Here is a 19,576-nt window from a genome sequence, read left to right as displayed (position 1 = left end):
CGAACTAAGTTGGAAACTGTGTGACAGGTTGTAACATATGACTCATTTCAACAAAAACCTTTATATAGGTATTACCATTTACATCAGAATTATCTTGTGTTGTTTGTTTGTTGTGTAATGCTGCACTAAGCAATATTCCAGCTATATGACGGCAGTCTGTAAATAATCGAGTCTGGACCAGACAATCCAGTAATTGATATCACGAGCATCGATCCACGCAATTGGAATATGATGACATGTATCAACCAAGTCAGCAAGCCTGACCACCCTATCCCGATAGTCGCCTTTTACGACAAGCATAGTCACCTTTTATGGCAAGCATGGGTTGCTGAAGACCTATTCTACCCTATAATCTTCACGGGTCAAATTATCTTTCGAGTTGGGTTTAACACTGCTTTGAACAATATTCCAGTTATATCACGGCCTGTCAGCTTAATGTGGGATGAAAACCCAAAGTGATGAGGTCACAGACGTACACTGCTTTGGTGAAACCCACGAGCACGGTGCTGACAGACCTAGAAACAAAATCAGGGCAAACCAGGATTCAAACCCATGACCACAGGTTTCTGGTGTGCACAAGGGATGCAACTCTGCACAGCAAATCGCAGCGCTTTTAGAGAACTCGGACATCAATGCCCCCTGATTTATCGTGTCTTTGTGGACATATTCTAAAATATTCTATAAGAAAGTAAGGTAAACTTCAGAGCAGTAGGGTCGAAATAACGTGAAACACAAATACAGGATTTTTGGAACACACACAAAACAAAACACATACATTAGTATTAGGGCTGGGATGGGTAACTCGGGTACTCGGGTAGGGTGTGTACTGAGTTGGACCCGGATACCCACAGGACTACCTGGATCCGTGGTTAGTCCTGTGATATATTGTTTATCTAAAACTCTTATGTTTAAACTACAAGTCACTAACGTTTGCAGTTCTTCCTGACTACTACGCCCATTCCTTCTGACTTTTATATGTTTGAATAAAACTAAAACTTCAGTCAACCTCAGTGTATATATACACCAGATCGTTTCATACATGTATCTAAACACATTTTACCAGAGCTACGGTCAAACTTTTCCCACTCAGACAGTCTGTACCTACCTCTTGAGACCTACAGCGGGTACCCGGGTAGGGTCGGGTAATAGGGGGTGGGTAACCGGGAAGTAAATTTGGACTCATCCCAGCCCTAATTTGTATTTGTTCTTATTTCAGACAGTCAAGTCAAGATAAAAAATACTTTGTCTACTATGGACAAAATTCATGATAATGAGAAGCACATGAGTATGACATGCTGTTAGAAGGTTCACTCCGACAGTGTTACTTCTACAAGGACATACCACCTCTGAGCTGTGCGTACTTCCTCTACAGTACTGCCACAACACACTACTACCACACACTACTACCTCTACATCGATCACAACTCAAGGTACTAACATGCTTCAAACAGACATCATGCTGTATCTACTTGCTGCGAAAGAAAAGCAAATTATTGTTAGTAGGCAAACTGATACACAACTGAAACAACCAGTAGGATTAGGAGCTGTAGGTGAGAGTTACCTCCCCTTCTACATGCTCAGCCAGCTTTGTTGGCTGATGGGCAGCCTATAGTGGCATGTAATACACCGACAGATATCGCCAGCATCACTATACACTTGTACTACATGGAAGAAGATCACACATGGAATCTTGGCAAATTTCAGATACTGGTTATCAGGTGAATACTCTGTAGCAGGCACCTTATAAATAATTTCTCAATTTTGTTATGATTGGGGACCAGTTTGAAAAGTTTGAAGACGGATAAAAATCTTTAAGAATGGGTGTAAGTGTGCATGTGTGTGTGCGTGTGTGTGTGCGTGCTTGTGTGCATTGTTTTGTGTGCATGTGTGTGCGTGCATGTGTGTGCGTGCGTGCGTGCTTGTGTGCGTGCTTGTGTGCGTGCTTCTGTGCATGCTTGTGTGTGTGCATGTGTGGATGCTGGCTTAATGGCCCTGCAAACTTTCCATCTCACAAAATCAACTTACCTGATTTCTCAATGTTTTACATAATAACTTAACTAAACAAAACCTCTCCTACTATTACCACAAGATTGATAACGGTATCATGGCGAGTTGAGTAAAAGGCAGTTAACATCACCTGGCACTCAGATGTGTCTACCTTAGCGATGCCAACTCAAACTTCTCTTTATTGCAACAATGTATCTAAGCAGTATAAAGCCATGTGAAGTATTGCGATTGGACCACAACTTTGGAACTTGTCATTTCCTGACAAGAGGATTCTGAAAAAATTGGGTGTTCTTTAACTTCTTTGGAGTAATATACATGATTTTGTAACTTACTGTATCCTGTGTGTAACGGAGTTTATACAAACAGGGAAAGGCAATTTTGAAATGCAGGTTAATTCTGACAGGCCAAATCTGAAGCAGTGCATGATGCTGTACTGATGGCGCCACGCAGAGTAGGACTAACAGACAGAGACAGATAGCTGACAACCTCCAGTGCCTGGCACTGGTCTACTACTGTCTGCAGAGATCTACAGGGAGGGAGAGAGAGGCAAGATGGCGCACACGGGGAGCGCAGTTACCTTCTGAATGCAAATGGGGCGGGTATAGGAAGCCCGTACCTGGCACTGTAGGACAGAAATAACACGCATCCAACTTTCACTTTCTCGTAACTACATGTTGTCATACTGGAGATAGTAGATATGCTGGATTGACTGTGATAAAGAATTTTTTTATGTGTCACTGCAAACCAGTTAAGGACTGGTCATTTATTTTAGTGGGGACTGGTCATTGGGATTGGTCAAGGGCTCTATCATACTTTACTGACATCCCCTCCTCATGTTTTTGGCATTTCATTTTTTACATCCCCGCCTTGATCTGAACCAGCCCACCCTCCCCATAATACATGACCAGTCCTTAACTGTTGTAATTTCCTTGAACAAGTCAGCCAGTTAAAGTATCCACTGCAAAGTTACTGTGAATGTCACGCATGCTGTCTGGGAATTACTGAGACAGGAGAACCCATGTTGTTATCACAGTTATCAACAGGGTGACAGACATGTGTTAGTGACAGCCGAGATGAGGAAGTCCTTGTGAGTGGATGTACATGGGGATGTTAACATTGTTGGGGTGGTTTGTGATTGGTTATTAGTGAGAGGGGTCAGGGTTGGGAAGTGGGGACAGGGAAGGGGACGGGGTGATGGTATACAGGCAGTAACAGGGTGGGGTTTGGACTGGAGACATGTGACATTGATGGTTGGTTGGTTGGTTTGTTGTTTAACGCCGCACTCTGCAATATTCCAGCTATATGACGGCGGTCTGTAAATAATCGAGTCTGGACCAGACAATCCAGTGATTGATATCATGAGCATCGATCCACGCAATTGGGATCGATGACATGCATTAACCAAGTCAGCGAGCCTGACCACCCTATGCCTTTAGTCGCCTTTTATGACAAACATAGTCGCCTTTTAAGGCAAGCATGGGTTGCTGAAGACCTATTCTACCCCGGATCTTCACGGGTCTGACATTGATGGAGGCGGGGGGATTGGGTACAGAATCAGATGGCAGGTTGGGGTATGGGTCTTGAATGGGTGAGGAAGGTTGGGCTTCAGGTCCAGAATGAGGATGGCTGGGAGGTATTTGGGTCTGGAATGTTGGAAGAAGTGTGGGCTTTGGGTCCTGAATGAGGGTGGCACTGTAGATTTTTGGCTCTGAATTGTGGTGGCAGGGTGATATTTACGTTCGGAATGGGGTAGAAGGGGGATTTCCATCTGGAATGAGGGTGGCAGGGTGGGGTTTGGCTTAATGAGGCTTGGCATTGGATTGGATTGATATTGAAGGAGACGAGGTGATTTGGGTGAATTAGAGGTTCTCTTTAATCCTTCACTAAATCAGCACATAGAGAGAGGTAGAACTGCTGTTGAACTATGGAGTGAGAGGCTGACCCTAGAGGTGTAAGAGGTGAAGACAGCACTAGTGAACGAACTATTACAGGACATTTACAGAAAGGCCTGATGGGGAACACAATAAAAAAGCTTTTTAAAACCAGGTTTTGTAGATGACTTTGAGGAGTCAAGAGATCTAAATTTGGCCTAAAGTGTCAATGCTAGTTAATCTGAATAATCACACAGACTTAAATACTCTACTATTTTACAATCAGAGAATATCTGGTTACCCTAATTACATCAAGACTAAGATGGCTGCTAGCCCATCAAACCTTCCTTCATCAGTTGTGGATGGGGAGGCAGGGGTGAGGCTGTGAGGTTGGGAGGGTGGGAGGGTCCTACATGGACTACCGAGATACAGACATGGACCTAGCTCACCTTTAGAAGCATTCATGGAAGTATTGGAAGAAGATGAGGTACTTGGTGTTCGTTTGATTTCTTTGACATCTTTTGCTGTTTTACCACCTGGGTCACGTGCAAAACAAATGTTTGGTTAGAGCAGAGATGTAGCCACTACCATCAGTGTGTGAAATAGTCTCACAATATACCTGGCCAGGAGGGCCAGCTGGCCTTGAAAGTTTCCAGCCAGTTTTTCAGTTCAAATTTCACTAGTTTAAATATGAGAAAGTTGATTTTTCCAGAAATGTGATTCTGCGAAGGTATAAATAAAGTAAACCAAAATTGAAAATCACGAGTCAAAATTTATGAAAGGGGGCAACTCTGATCTTGCAATCTCGTTTCGTTACAGATATTTTTTTATTTTGATCAACTAAGAGGTGTGCATAAAGCAATCACAAGGGAGGGACATTTCAGAATCTATAGCCTAATCGAAATATTTCTAGAAACGTGCTAGCGGGCAGGTGGCTATTTCGCACACTGAATACCATGAGTGACGGCATCTGGATTGAACCTATCCTTAGATCTCAGCAATGATATGGATGCTACATGAAGGCAAAGGAAACAATCAACAACACTGTAATGCTGAGACACAATGAAAAGTCTCCAGAAAAAAGATCCTATTGTCTGAACTTAAACTCATGCAAGGCTTTTCATCATCTCTACTGAATAGATAGAAGGAACATGCGTCCTCGATGCAGATGATGGCGACCACATGCTCACCACATGTGATGCAGAAATCGGGAATAGCTAGGCAGGACATTTTGTCACAGTAAGCAGAGATACAGTAGTATGCCAAGCATCACCCGCCATGCATACTCACCTTTACCCTTGGGACCCGGTATTTTACTCGAACCATTATCTTTTTGTTTGGCAGCATTGCGCTTATCTCCCTTGGCTGCTTTGGCCTCTTCCTCCTTGCGTTCTTTTTCTTCCTATAAAGTGTGAATGAAAAAGACTGAGTGAATGTTGTATATCACAGTCAATAATATTAACTATATCACAGCATTTCTGTTGTTAACCACATCTGGGCCCAGCAATCAGACAGATCACATCTTGTAATCATCCAAACGTTTTGGCCAAACATCGGGAACTATTTTGCTGCCGAAATCTCCACAGATGACAAAAAGCTCACATCACATGGCACATGTCACCTGACTGCCCCTCCCCTGTGAACAGTGATCCCTCCCCGTGAAACGGCGACCCCCCTGTGAACAGTGATCCTTCCCTGTGAACAGTGATGCCCCCCTGTGAACAATGATCCCTCCCTGTGAACAGTGATCCCTCCCTGTGAACAGTGATTCCCCCCTATAAACAGTGATCCCTCCCTGTAAACAGTGATCCTTCCCTGTGAACAGTGATGCCCCCCTGTGAACAGTGACCCCCCACCCCCCTACCCCTGTGAACACTGATCCCTCCCCCTCAAACTCACCTGCTCCAGCAGCAGCTTCTCATGGTCCTCCTTCAGCTGGTCTTCAATGTCATCTTCAAAGTTTTTCCTCCGAGACAACTGAAAGAGAGATGTGACAATTTCAGATCACCTCTGTGTTATCACTGCTTTCACCATCTCTATGTGTATCACTGTGACATTGTTCATGTTTCAAAATGTATACCATCATTTCTTTATGTAACACTGTCATATCACCGCAGTGAGTCATGCTGTTTCATTATTTCTCTACATGGAACTGTTATAGTACCTAGATGTGTAACTCTGATATACTGCCACTGATTGTTCTATCCATAACGTAAAGTAAGGTGTTACCTACCAATGACTCCATCTGAACATGGATCCGGTCCAGCTCCTCCACTGCCTGAAACAACATCAATGACACCATCCGTTACTAGACTATATGAACACAGGTACCAACATAGCAAGTATTGGAAAAAGAATCCAGCAAGAAAATCACTTGCATCTTTGATTCTTGTTTGTCTATCTACTTAACTGGTTGCTGAACCCTATCCTTCATGGCTGCTGGACCCTACCCTTCATGGCTGCTGGACCCTACCCTTCATGACTGCTGGACCCTACCCTTCATGGCTGCTGGACCCTACCCTTAATGGCTGCTGGACCCTACCCCTCATGGCTGCTGGACCCTACCCTTCATGACTGCTGGACCCTACTACTCAGGGCTGCTGGACCCTACCCTTCATGGCTGCTGGACCTACTACTCAGGGCTGCTGGACACTACCCTTCATAGCTGCTGGACCCTACCCTTCATAACTGCTGGACCCTACCCTTCATAACTGCTGGACCCTACCCTTCATGGCTGCTGGACCCTACTACTCAGGGCTGCTGGACCCTACCATGAATGGCTGCTGGACCCTACCATAAATGGCTGCTGGACCCTACCATAAATGGCTGCTGGACCCTACCATGAATGGCTGCTGGACCCTACCATGAATGGCTGCTGGACCCTACCCTTCATGACAGCCGGACCCTAGCCTTCATGGCTGCTGGACCCTACCCTTAATGGCTGCTGGACCCTACCCCTCATGGCTGCTGGACCCTACCCTTCATGACTGCTGGACCCTATCCTTCATGACTGCTGGACCCTATCCTTCATGACTGCTGGACCCTACTACTCAGGGCTGCTGGACCCTACTACTCAGGGCTGCTGGACCCTACCCTTCATGGCTGCTGGACCTACTACTCAGGGCTGCTGGACACTACCCTTCATAGCTGCTGGACCCTACCCTTCATAACTGCTGGACCCTACCCTTCATAACTGCTGGACCCTACCCTTCATGGCTGCTGGACCCTACTACTCAGGGCTGCTGGACCCTACCATGAATGGCTGCTGGACCCTACCATAAATGGCTGCTGGACCCTACCATGAATGGCTGCTGGACCCTACCATGAATGGCTGCTGGACCCTACCATAAATGGCTGCTGGACCCTACCCTTCATGACAGCCGGACCCTAGCCTTCATGGCTGCTGGACCCTACCCTTAATGGCTGCTGGACCCTACCCTTCATGACTGCTGGACCCTATCCTTCATGACTGCTGGACCCTACTACTCAGGGCTGCTGGACCCTACTACTCAGGGCTGCTGGACCCTACCCTTCATGGCTGCTGGACCTACTACTCAGGGCTGCTGGACACTACCCTTCATAGCTGCTGGACCCTACCCTTCATAACTGCTGGACCCTACCCTTCATGGCTGCTGGACCCTACCCTTCATGGCTGCTGGACCCTACCCTTCATGGCTGCTGGACCCTACTACTCAGGGCTGCTGGACCCTACCCTTCATAACTGCTGGACCCTACCCTTCATGGCTGCTGGACCCTATCCTTCATGACTGCTGGACCCTACTACTCAGGGCTGCTGGACCCTACTACTCAGGGCTGCTGGACACTACCCTTCATAGCTGCTGGACCCTACCCTTCATAACTGCTGGACCCTACCCTTCATAGCTGCTGGACCCTACCCTTCATAACTGCTGGACCCTACCCTTCATGGCTGCTGGACCCTACTACTCAGGGCTGCTGGACCCTACCATGAATGGCTGCTGGACCCTACCATAAATGGCTGCTGGACCCTACCATGAATGGCTGCTGGACCCTACCATGAATGGCTGCTGGATCCTACCATAAATGGCTGCTGGACCCTACCCTTCATGACAGCCGGACCCTAGCCTTCATGGCTGCTGGACCTTGCCCACCTGTTTAATGGCTGAGATAACATCTCTGTCCTTCTCATTGATGAGAATCCTCCTGACACTGGCCTCCAGCTGCTGCAGCAAGTTGCGATCGTAGGGTAGTTTGATCAGCTGCTTGAGCAACGGTAACACAGTACACAGGCGCAACCGGATGTTTGCCACAGGATCAGACGTTAGTTCCAATACATTTTCAAAGAAATGCTCCTTGAAAAATGCTTTTGAATACAGTTCCATCACAAAGCGGCAAATGTCAATGAACAGACTTCGATGATGACAGCTTCTCCCACGACAGAAATCTGGAAAGAGATTTTTTAAATTATTTGGATCAACCAATCTTTACATTTCACATACAGTGATCATAAATAACTGAAAGAAGCTGAGACTATTTGTAACACAAACATATATCAAAGTTATTTATCTTCATGTCAAAGTTGCTGATCTCATGTTCAGATAGAAAGTGGATGAACAAGGACTGGTTGGCTCGGAGTAAGTATATTGTTTCTGAGTATGGTATCCATGTCAAACTACAGCATGGTATCAGAGTGGGCTAACTATAAAACTGCATAAATCTGCACCTCACACACGTTACATAAGGGCAATTATCTTGAAAGCGAGGTTAAAACTCATTTGGCCTCACCTCACCTCACCGTATCTCACTGACCTTCAATTATGTGAGCAATAAGCTCCTCTCTCTGGTCCTGTCTTTTCAGGTACCGCAGCAACACCAGCAACGTCCGTGCAGCCGCATGTCGCACAGGAATTGCTCTCTGAAACCAAAAAACAGGTTTTCCTTAATAAACTCCAGTGGATATTTCATATTTCACAGAGAAATGAATCATAATTGTGAACATGTTGCCTTTAAACAGCTGCACATGACTCTCTTGTCAACATGCCCACTTTCAGTGGCACCTATCGTTCAGCTACAAGCAGAAAGAGAGCACTCACCGCTGTGAAGAGTTTCTGGAAGAGGACTGGAATGACTTTATTGCTGATTGCATCACTGGAGCAGCACTTGGGCAGACAGGCCAGACTGAACATCAGCTCCTCCTGGGCTCGCCAGTTGTTGGACGTGAAGATGACACTGTCCGCCACCAGCAGGGCGGGAACCACCTCGGACAGACTGTGCATCTGTAGTGGGGAATAAAGCACATGTATACTACTCCAAATAACACCAGATTCTTTCCTATTAGACAAGAAGAAATAATAGTCATGGTTCTCAGGCACTGCCTGCATCATCAGAAGGTTACGTTTTTATTTCCATTTTTTTTATAAAAATATAAAAAATCCAAATACTTAAACACAAAGCGATCCCATATAGCACGCAGTTACTTCCCTTTACATGCGAACTGCTTTACTGTGCATCTCGTGTGATTGCAATAGCGGCAATAGGAGTGTGTATACATGTTTATGTAGGGAGGCCTTTTTCAAAAGTCAATGCCTAAGAACCAATTCTTATATTTTTTTTAAGCCTTTCTATAGTTGACATGGACATGACTCTAGATATACTGGTTAATACAGGGGGGTTACTGGAGTATGCTGGGGTATACTGGATGGATACTGGGGATACTGGAGTATACCCGATAGATACTGGTTGATAAAGGGGGGTACTGCAGTATACTGGGGTATACTGGATGGATACTGGGGATATTGGAGTATACACGATAGATACTGGTTGATACAGGGGGTTACTGGAGTATACTGGGGTATACTGGATGGATACTGGGGACACTGGAGTATACACGAAAGATACTGGTTGATACAGGGGGTTACTGGAGTATACTGGGGATACTGGAGTATACACGATAGATACTGGTTGATACAGGGGGGTACTGGAGTATACTAGGGTATACTGGATGGATACTGGGGATACTGGAGTATACACGATAGATACTGGTTGATACAGGGGGTTACTGGAGTATACTGGAAACACTGGAGTATACACGATAGATACTGGTTGATACAGGGGGGTACTGGAGTATACTGGGGTATACTGGATGGATACTGGGGATACTGGAGTATACACAATAGATACTGGTTGATACAGGGGGGTACTGCAGTATACTGAGGTATACTGGATGGATACTGGGGACACGAGTATACACGATAGATACTGGTTGATACAATGGGTTCCTGGAGTATACTGGGGTATACTGGAGGGATACTGGGGATACTGGAGTATACACGATAGATACTGGTTGCTACAGGGGGTTACTGCAGTATACTGGGGTATACTGGATGGATACTGGGGATACTGGAGTATACACAATAGATAATGTTTGATACAGGGGGTTACTGGAGTATACTGGGGTATACTGGATGGATACTTGGGACACTGGAGTATACACAATAGATACTGGTTGATACAGGGGGTTACTGCAGTATACTGGGGTATACTGGATGGATACTGGATGGATACTGGGGATACTGGAGTATACACGATAGATACTGGTTGCTACAGGGGGTTACTGCAGTATACTGGGGTATACTGGATGGATACTGGGGATACTGGAGTATACACAATAGATAATGTTTGATACAGGGGGTTACTGGAGTATACTGGGGTATACTGGATGGATACTTGGGAAACTGGAGTATACACGATAGATACTGGTTGATATAGGGGGGTACTGGAGGATAAAACAGGTCCACTGCATGCCATGCTTGTTGTAAGAGCACAGATAGAGCACATCTCGAGGAATAAGGATCAAGAGGACACAGGATAAACAGCACAGAGACATTGTGAAAAGAATTCATGAACTAAGGAAAGAAATCTGCACAGATACAATACTTAAGGAACAAAGTTCAAGATCATGAAAAGTAAGTGCTGCAATCAGAGTCATTGTTGATAAAAATATCTTTTGTAAGAGGATGCTTCAGCCATTCTTCTTTGTAAAGAGTATATACAAGGTTGTTTTTCTGTACAAAGAAAGGTACCTTGGCCTCAGTGATAGTTCCACTGCCGCCTTTAGCCAGCACTTCTAGAGTCTCCGGTAGACGAGCGATCATCGCCTGCAGAACCTGTAGACAGACAGACGGAGGACTACTTCTATAGTGTTATTATGGACTCGACAACCTTTGTCAAACTTGTATTTAAGTAACTTCAAGGCAGCATGGGTTGTATACTCCCCAGGGAGCTGAGAATAATTCTTGAGTGTACACTGATCCAGAGACCGGGTGTAATAATAGCGTTTTGAGCATGCCCTAAGTGGTGTGGAAATATGTGCAATATAAATAGCCTATTATTATCATTATTATTATGATGTTTATGATTATTATCATCATAACTTTAATTAATTCAATTAAATGACTGCATGTTTCTGAAACATGTCTTCATTGATATCAAGACCAATCATTCAAGGCTACAACTTCATAGCATCTGACCTCGATAGAATCATCTTTGAGTAGGTTCATGAGGTCCCCTTGAATTAGATGCACAGCACTCCCGAGTTGTTTGGATACCTGAAACACAAACAACACAATTGTAAATTAATACCACGTAAGTTAGCATGGTCATGTCATCATAACTGCAAGACATCTGAGTGATGAATTTCATGTGCAAACATATGTGTGAGATCGAATTCCAGGTCCGTGATTGGCTACTCCATGGTGATGACTACTTTCCTGATTGTATCTCATTGATAAGTTACTCGGGCTTCGGTCAAATTCACGTTTGTGTCGAAACTGTATGGTTTTAGAGTGTTAATATATGTTCTTCGATCTAATGTAGTTTGCATCATATGTGGCAGAAACTTTTGTAGAGGGTCAGACTAGGTGTGAGAAGTCTGTTGGATCATGAGAATAGATAAAATATGCATCAATTTGAGGCTAAAACGGTGCAAGTTTCAGGTGTGTAAGAAACAGATTGCTGCACTCATGCTTCCAACATACCATATATGTTACAACTTGCTTCATAACATATCTACATAACTTGGCTTGTTAGTATGGTTTCATAGGTAAATGGTATCCAGCAGTCATGTAGTAATCTCTATGGTCCTACCTCATGCAATCCACTGGCCATGGTCCGCCTCACCAGGATGTGAGGATCTTTGCACAGACCGCTGAAGGTGGAGAACAGCTCCGTCTTGAAAGAACGCGTCCCAACAAACAACACCATTGCCTGAAGTAAACATGACAAAATGTTTCAATGCATGTTCACTAAACTTTATCATTTGAATTTATTGACGGCTTCCATGGCTCAATACTGTCAGAGCTGTAGCAAAAATATCATCAGGACTGGAGGTCCACAGAAAGGTCCACAGAGTGTTTGTTTGTTTGTTTGTTTGTTGTTTAAGGCCACACTCAGAAATATTCCAGCTATATGACGGCGGTCTGTAAAATAATTGAGTCTGGACCAGACCCTCCAGTGATTGACATCAGATCTCTGGGGTCCAGAAAGGGGGTGAGTGAAAAAAATATTGCTGGAATATTGATAAAAACATTTTCAGAAAGGGAGTGAGTGAAAACGGTTTTATCAATATTCCAGCAATGTCATTGCTGGCACATTATGTGTAAGCCTTACAGATGTCAGGTGGGGGCACAGGTGGCCCTGTTTAAGGCACTACAATTCGTTGTGCAGAGTTGCTTCCCTTGGGCATACGCGAAGGCTATCATGGGTTCAAATCCCAGTTCACCGCGATTATGTTTCTAGGTTTGTCAGCACCATACCTATGCCCCTGGGTTTCACAAAGTGGTAAATGTCTGAGACCTGCATCACTTGGGGCTTTCCTCACACATAAAACTAACATACCATGACATAAATGGAATACTGTTCCATGCGAGCTAAACCCAGCTGACTCACAGATGTAAGGAATTCAACCTAGATTTTCAGCATTATGAGCACTGCCTCTAGGCTACCCCATCTAGACATGGCATAGTGTTGTTCTTGCACATAAGGGCTCTTCAGTTGCTCACATGTCAGTGAAATAACTTAAAATTCTGTGTGTAAGGACATGGCATAACCTTTCATAGAATCAGGGCTAGTGGCCAGCTACCTCCAAGGAGGCACCAGACGATGACGTCCTGTACTCACGGGGAAGTTGTAGGCACAGTTCCTCCTGCACTCCAAAAACTGATCCTCTTCCGCAAACAGGTCAGGGATGGCCATTTGCTGCAACACACAAGTCTTGGAGATTAGGAGGAATAGAGTCCAATCATATCGTGTATTTTCAGAGTAACAAACTTGCTCAACAAACTTGCTGCTTTTGTGGAAGACCAAAAAAATCATCCTGATGTGACCAAAAACAAAACTACTTGAAACTACTGTAGGACTGACACAAAGAACAACATAAGTTACTGTTTCCTTGGTCAGGTATTTGTATCTAGTGTATGATGTTTGTTCCCACCTTGGAGGGCGATTCCTTGTCCGAGTCCTTGGAACCCTTGTTTTTCTCTGACAGCCCGACCCGACACATTTTCCTGAAGTAGTCCACAAACCAGTGCTTCTGATCCTCCGATAGGTTGACTACAACACCAAGATGCAACACAGAATATCAACATTTGACTACAACACCAAGATGTAACACAGAATACAACATTTGACTACAAAACCAAGATGTAACACAGAATACAACATTTGACTACAACACTAAACTGAGTGTCTACACATCATGCAGTGCGTCAGTTGGGTGTAACACCGCTTTGTACAGTATTCAAGTCATGTCATGACATGCCAGCTTAACTTGGAAAGAGAACTTAAAGTGATGAAGGTGTCAAACGTTTACCACTTTTATGAAAATCTATGAGTACATAATAGTGCTGAGAAACCTTGGAAATAGGGTGAATCATAAATTCAAACCCACGTAGGATTCAGGCACACAAAAGGGATGCAACTCTGCACAGCAAATAGTGGTGCCTCGGACGACTGGGGGTCCTAGTGATAAGTTTGACATCACCAAGGGGCTACATACACGTCACATGGACAGGGTGAGGTGAGGTGAAATGGGGTTTAACGTCGCGTCCAAGATTATTGCACTTATATAGCGACGTGCATGTACGTGTATGTGTTTGTGTGGCTGCTTGTACTAGTCCGGACTGATGCCGATTTATAGTGCAAGCTCACTGAGATACCATGCCGCAGTTTAACATGAATACCCCACTCAGACACAGTATACTGACTCCGAGCCGACCAGTCCTTGTTTTAGCCCCTTAATGCCGAGCGCCAGACAGGGTATCAACAAGTACCATCTTTTAACGCCTTTAGGTATGACGCGGCCAGGGATCGAACCCCGGACCTTCCTCTCCCCGGAAGAGCAGTGGAGGCTGGACCATGTCTGGAGTAGTTTTCCATGTCTCCTACCCATCAGTGCATCATGCTCAGCAGTCATAATAGAAATCCACTCTCATTTCACTCTCATTTTACAACATGTGATTCCAGTTTAACTTTAACAATCATTTGCCCCCCCTACAGGGGGTAGCTGAAAAATTCTGTTCTGATGCATACAGCTTTAACAGTTTGTTGTATTAAGTACAATGCTTTCCATGCATACAGGCTGAACCAAATACATAACCAGACGGCATATGTTTGCAGGCAGTAAAGTGACTACTTCATGACAATGATTGGTTGGTTTGTTGTTTAATGCCGCACTCAGCAATATTTCAGCTATATGACGGCGGTCTGTAAATAATCGAGTCTGGACCAGACAATCCAGTGATTGACATAATGATCATCGATCCACGCATTTGGGATCAATGACATGTATCAACCAAGTCAGCGAGTCTGACAACCCAATCCCATTAGTCGCCTCTAACGACAAGCATAGTCGCCTTTTACGGCAAGCATGGGTTGCTGAAGACCTGTTCTACCCCGGATCTTCACGGGTTTCATAACAATGAACAAAATAGGCTACCATGCTGACATCAAGAGCTAACTCACTAACCCCAACAGCCATCCATGTGGACATGGTGTCAACTTTTGGGAAAGTGGGACCTTCCCTTGCCACTATAAAGAGGTGGGCAGGGTTCAAGGGGGGAAAGGAGAGCATAAAAGATAATCCAAGACAAAGAAGACCTTCAACTGCCACCACCAAGGAATATATTCATAGAATACATGATATAATTAAGGATGCTCAACGACTTGCCACATGTCATATACCCAACTTTGTAGGCATCCCTCATAAGAGTGAGTGAGTGAGTTGGGTTTAACGCCGCTTTTTAACGGCATTCCAGTTATATCGTGGCGTGTCAGCTTAATATGGGAGGAAAGCCCGAAGAGATGCAGGTCTCAGACGTTTACCACTTCGGTAAAACCCATGAGCATGAGTATGGTGCTGACATACCGAGAAACATAATTGGGGCGAACCGGGATTCAAACCCACAATCAAAGGTTTCGGGCGTGCCCAAGGGACGCAACTCTGCACAGCGAATCGCAGCACCTTAGATGACTGGGCCACCCGTGCCCCCTCTATCATAAGACTGTTCTGAGGAAGGACTTGAGCATGACAAAGGTTTCAGCACATTGACTCCTGCTCAGAACCAGAACAGAAATGGTCCAAGTTCTCCATCTCGTCCCAAAAGGTCAGACCTTTCACAGCCAATATTATGCTAACATGCTCAGGCAACTGCATGAAAACATCAAGGCTAAACATCAAGGTGTGTTGTTCCACCAGGATCCTGCACCTGTGCACAAGACTGTTGTCACCATGGCTGCAATGCAGTGAACTCATTGAACATCCTCTTTATACACCAGATTTAGCCCCATCAGATTTCCACCTTTTTCCAAACTTCAAAAAAGAATTGTCTGGCAAGCATTATGCAAATGATGATGATGTCATATCTACTGTGGAGGACCTTTTTACAACCACCAGGAGGAAGCCTTCTACACTAGTGGGATCCAGGCACTCCAGCATCATTGGCGGAAGTGTATGGACCTCAGAGGGGACTATCTCGAAAAATAATTAGCAACCATCTCCATCAAGGATCAGAACTTCTCAGCGAGCCTTCATAAACAAAAATGAATTCTGGGTTTCTTTTCCTTCAACAAATTACTCAAGCAGTTAAAGAAGCATACCTGACAAGCCATGGCAGAGTCGACCGAGTTGCCTAGCAACCACAGGAAGTGTGGAGTCTTCGGCCAGCATAGACTGTTGGCAGAACTTTGTCACCAGTGGAATGATTGTTGTGATACAGGTATCTGTTCAACATAATGGATATAATATTAAAACAATAATCACAGATCTGCAGCAATGACAAGTCCTCACACATAAAATTTGACTGAATGAAGAGAAAGAGGCACATGATGAAGAATGATCCATTATCAACTGAATAGTTTATTGAGAGGTAAAATTTAATTAAATGTGACATTTCCAGCTTTACATCTGCCCATGTCTAGAGTACAGTCCCCTTGTTGTTGTACGTACGTACCATCGTCTAACAGGCTGAGTATACTGACGACCGTCTCCAGTCCTGTGATGCGGACATAGCTCTCCTCGTCATTTGTCAACTCCACCAGCTCTGGGAGTATTGCACTTTTGGTGGCTTCAAGGCTGAAAGGAGTGAATGGGAACATGGGGGACATGCATATATAGATGGTACATATACATGGTCCCTGGCAATACTGACAATACATGTGCCACTGTGCAAAGGCATGTAGATACCCATGTAGATAGTGATAGAGTGAATAAAGCTTAACACCCCATCGGTAAATATATATCTATTTGCAGCAATAAGTAGTACCTTCCCAAGCTCAATAGTAACCGATCCTCCAACACCTCAACAGTACCTACCCGAGGCAGTGAGTGAGAGTACCTGCCTGAGCCCCTGAGTGACAGTACCTACCCAAGCTCAATAGTAACCGATCCTCCAACACCTCAACAGTACCAACCCGAGCCCCTGAGAGTACCTGCCTGAGCCCCTGAGTGACAGTACCTACCCAAGCTCAATAGTAACCGATCCTCCAACCCCTCAACAGTACCAACCCGAGCCCCTGAGACTACCTGCCTGAGCCCCTGAGTGACAGTACCTACCCAAGCTCAATAGTAACCGATCCTCCAACCCCTCAACAGTACCTACCCGAGCCCCTGAGAGTACCTGCCTGAGCCCCTGAGTGACAGTACCTACCCAAGCTCAATAGTAACCGATCCTCCAACCCCTCAACAGTACCAACCCGAGCCCCTGAGAGTACCTGCCTGAGCCCCTGAGTGACAGTACCTACCCAAGCTCAATAGTAACCGATCCTCCAACCCCTCAACAGTACCAACCCGAGCCCCTGAGAGTACCTGCCTGAGCCCCTGAGTGACAGTACCTACCCAAGCTCAATAGTAACCGATCCTCCAACCCCTCAACAGTACCAACCCGAGCCCCTGAGAGTACCTGCCTGAGCCCCTGAGTGACAGTACCTACCCAAGCTCAATAGTAACCGATCCTCCAACCCCTCAACAGTACCAACCCGAGCCCCTGAGAGTACCTGCCTGAGCCCCTGAGTGACAGTACCTACCGTGCCTACCCAAGCTCAATAGTAACCGATCCTCTAACACCTCAACAGTACCAACCCGAGCCCCTGAGTGAGAGTACCTGCCTGAGCCCCTGAGTGACAGTACCTACCCAAGCTCAATAGTAACCGATCCTCCAACACCTCAACAGTACCAACCCGAGCCCCTGAGTGGCAGTTCCAACCCGAGTCCCTGATTGATGGTACCTACCCGAGCCCCCTGGCCACAGGGTCCAACTGCTGACACATACACCCACGGACTTCGTAGTCCACATCCTGACACAGAGACTGGACCACTGGCAGGATCTCCTTCTTGATGCTGGAAGTAGAGAGAAATGTTAGCTAGGACAGAAGACATGGAGGTTCAGGATGGAGATGGTCAGCTTGGACAGAGGACAAGAAGATTGGAAGAGTGGATGGAGAAAAAGATACAGGGAATGGAAGCAGCTTTTAGAAAAATGTAAAACCAAGATCACATTAGCCTTTACTTTACAACATAAGACAATATCATCTCCAGCACACAGAACCAACTGATCCATGGACACTTGCCATCCTACAGTCTGAAGTGTGGGTCAGTTTCACACCTCCAAGTGAGGTTTGTGTACATGATTCTGTCAAAGTTGTCAGGGCAACCACGCATCTCATATATGACAATAACAGCTCCCATAACCTAACCACAAGCTGCCATATTATTCTCCACATTCTCCTACCAGACATGTTCCACCTGTACGTACATGAAGGGCTCAAATTTGGTGGCGATCTTGCCGAGTATCTTGCAGCAGGAGAGTCGCGCCTGGACAGCCTGGGACAGTTGACCTTTGGCCACTGCTATCGTCAAAACCTTTAAACAAGAAAGCTGAAGGTCAACCACTGAACATGGAGATGCATTCATCTGTACTCCAGAGAATCTGATGGTCAAAACCCCTGTCAATACATATGATCAATTTAATGTTAGGTAAACATGTATTCCATATATTCAGGAACTAATGTAAAAACAGCCTGATGGCCATTTCAATGGAAAAGTAAACACACAATCATGCATGTTGCACAAATAATGAAAACAGCATTAAAGCTGACAGCTGGTTACTGAATTATATTAACAGCACATCAAGTTAACATAAAGTATTGAAATACTTTTACCATTATTCACTGTCTACTTTTTGACAATTGAGAGTGGTTGTTCAAAATTCAGCTATGGGAAACCCCACAGGCTATGCATTGCAAGCAAACATATTTTCTTGTTGTTGGTCAGGGAACAAACAGCCAACCTTTGTCTGTCTAAAAGTTATTGAACCAGATTATTTTCCCTTCCGCCAAGCCCTTACTGTAATGCAATAGCCCTGAATGAAGCAAGTCTGGATTTTCTGAAAGTCTAGCTTCTGAAACTCCATCTCACTGGGGCTCCTTTGTCAATTTAGATGCAGTTGCTTGTTTGCATTAAAATTTTCAGAGAACAAGCATTAGTCTAAGGCTAACCTATGCCCTTATTGATAAAGAGATATCTGTCAAATGGACGTCAAATAAAATATAACAAACTTTAATTTGAGTGAGTGAGTATGATTTATGCCTCTTTTACCAATATTTCAGCTATTTCATGGCAGGCGATACCAGAAATGGGCTTCACATATTGTACCCATGTGGGGAATCGAACCCATGTCTTTGGCGTGATGAGCGAACGCTTTTACCAATAGGCTAGCCCACTGCCTGGCAAACCTTAAAGTGAGTGAGTGAGTGAGTTGGGTTTAACGCCACTTTTAACAGTATTCCAGTTATATCACGGCGTGTCAGCTTAATATGGGAGAAAAGCCCAAGTGATGCAGGTCTCAGACGTTTAACACTTCAGTGAAACCCACGGGTATGGTGCTGACAAACCTAGAAACATAATCAGGGTGAACCGGGATTCGAACCCACAATCATAGGTTTCTGGCGTGCCCAAGAAACGCAACTCTGCACAGCGAATCGCAGCGCCTTAGACGACTGGGCCACCTGTGCCCCCCAAACCTTAAAGAGCATGGCAGGTGATACCCAACCCTGTAATGTATAGAGGTAATTGGGTAATCTGAGAATTGAAAGTAAAGTTGACACAATACACTAAAACTCCGCTTCACCACAAGATGTCGCCTATAATATGAAATACATGATACATG

At 45.0% G+C, this 19,576-nt stretch overlaps 1 protein-coding gene across 9 annotated transcripts in view; it reads right to left on the bottom strand.

Annotated features, from left to right (window-relative positions):
• Positions 1–19,576, bottom strand: part of LOC124123075 (serine/threonine-protein phosphatase 4 regulatory subunit 4-like) — a 113,131-nt gene that overhangs the window by 13,242 nt on the left and 80,313 nt on the right. For 6 of the 9 annotated variants that reach the window (XM_046486376.2, XM_046486370.2, XM_046486340.2 and 3 more), the window contains 16 exons: positions 18,164–18,270; positions 17,641–17,748; positions 16,364–16,485; positions 16,011–16,133; positions 13,348–13,466; positions 13,035–13,112; positions 12,003–12,122; positions 11,387–11,464; positions 10,940–11,023; positions 8,951–9,133; positions 8,667–8,772; positions 8,009–8,301; positions 6,112–6,156; positions 5,778–5,855; positions 5,169–5,280; positions 4,328–4,414 (listed from right to left, as the gene is read on the bottom strand). In XM_046486376.2, coding sequence (XP_046342332.2) covers positions 4,328–4,414; positions 5,169–5,280; positions 5,778–5,855; positions 6,112–6,156; positions 8,009–8,301; positions 8,667–8,772; positions 8,951–9,133; positions 10,940–11,023; positions 11,387–11,464; positions 12,003–12,122; positions 13,035–13,112; positions 13,348–13,466; positions 16,011–16,133; positions 16,364–16,485; positions 17,641–17,748; positions 18,164–18,270 — 1,843 coding nt within the window. Of the gene's footprint in view, positions 1–2,584; positions 2,630–4,327; positions 4,415–5,168; positions 5,281–5,777; positions 5,856–6,111; positions 6,157–8,008; positions 8,302–8,666; positions 8,773–8,950; positions 9,134–10,939; positions 11,024–11,386; positions 11,465–12,002; positions 12,123–13,034; positions 13,113–13,347; positions 13,467–16,010; positions 16,134–16,363; positions 16,486–17,640; positions 17,749–18,163; positions 18,271–19,576 lie in introns of all 9 variants that reach the window. The other 3 variants (XM_046486354.2, XM_046486408.2, XM_046486386.2) reach the window with 2 other exon arrangements.

Source organism: Haliotis rufescens, unplaced genomic scaffold, assembly GCF_023055435.1.
Source record: "Haliotis rufescens isolate VD_foot unplaced genomic scaffold, xgHalRufe1.0.p SCAF_3, whole genome shotgun sequence".
Classification (NCBI taxonomy): Eukaryota; Metazoa; Mollusca; class Gastropoda; order Lepetellida; family Haliotidae; genus Haliotis; species Haliotis rufescens.
This window is presented reverse-complemented; position numbering and strand designations above follow the sequence as displayed.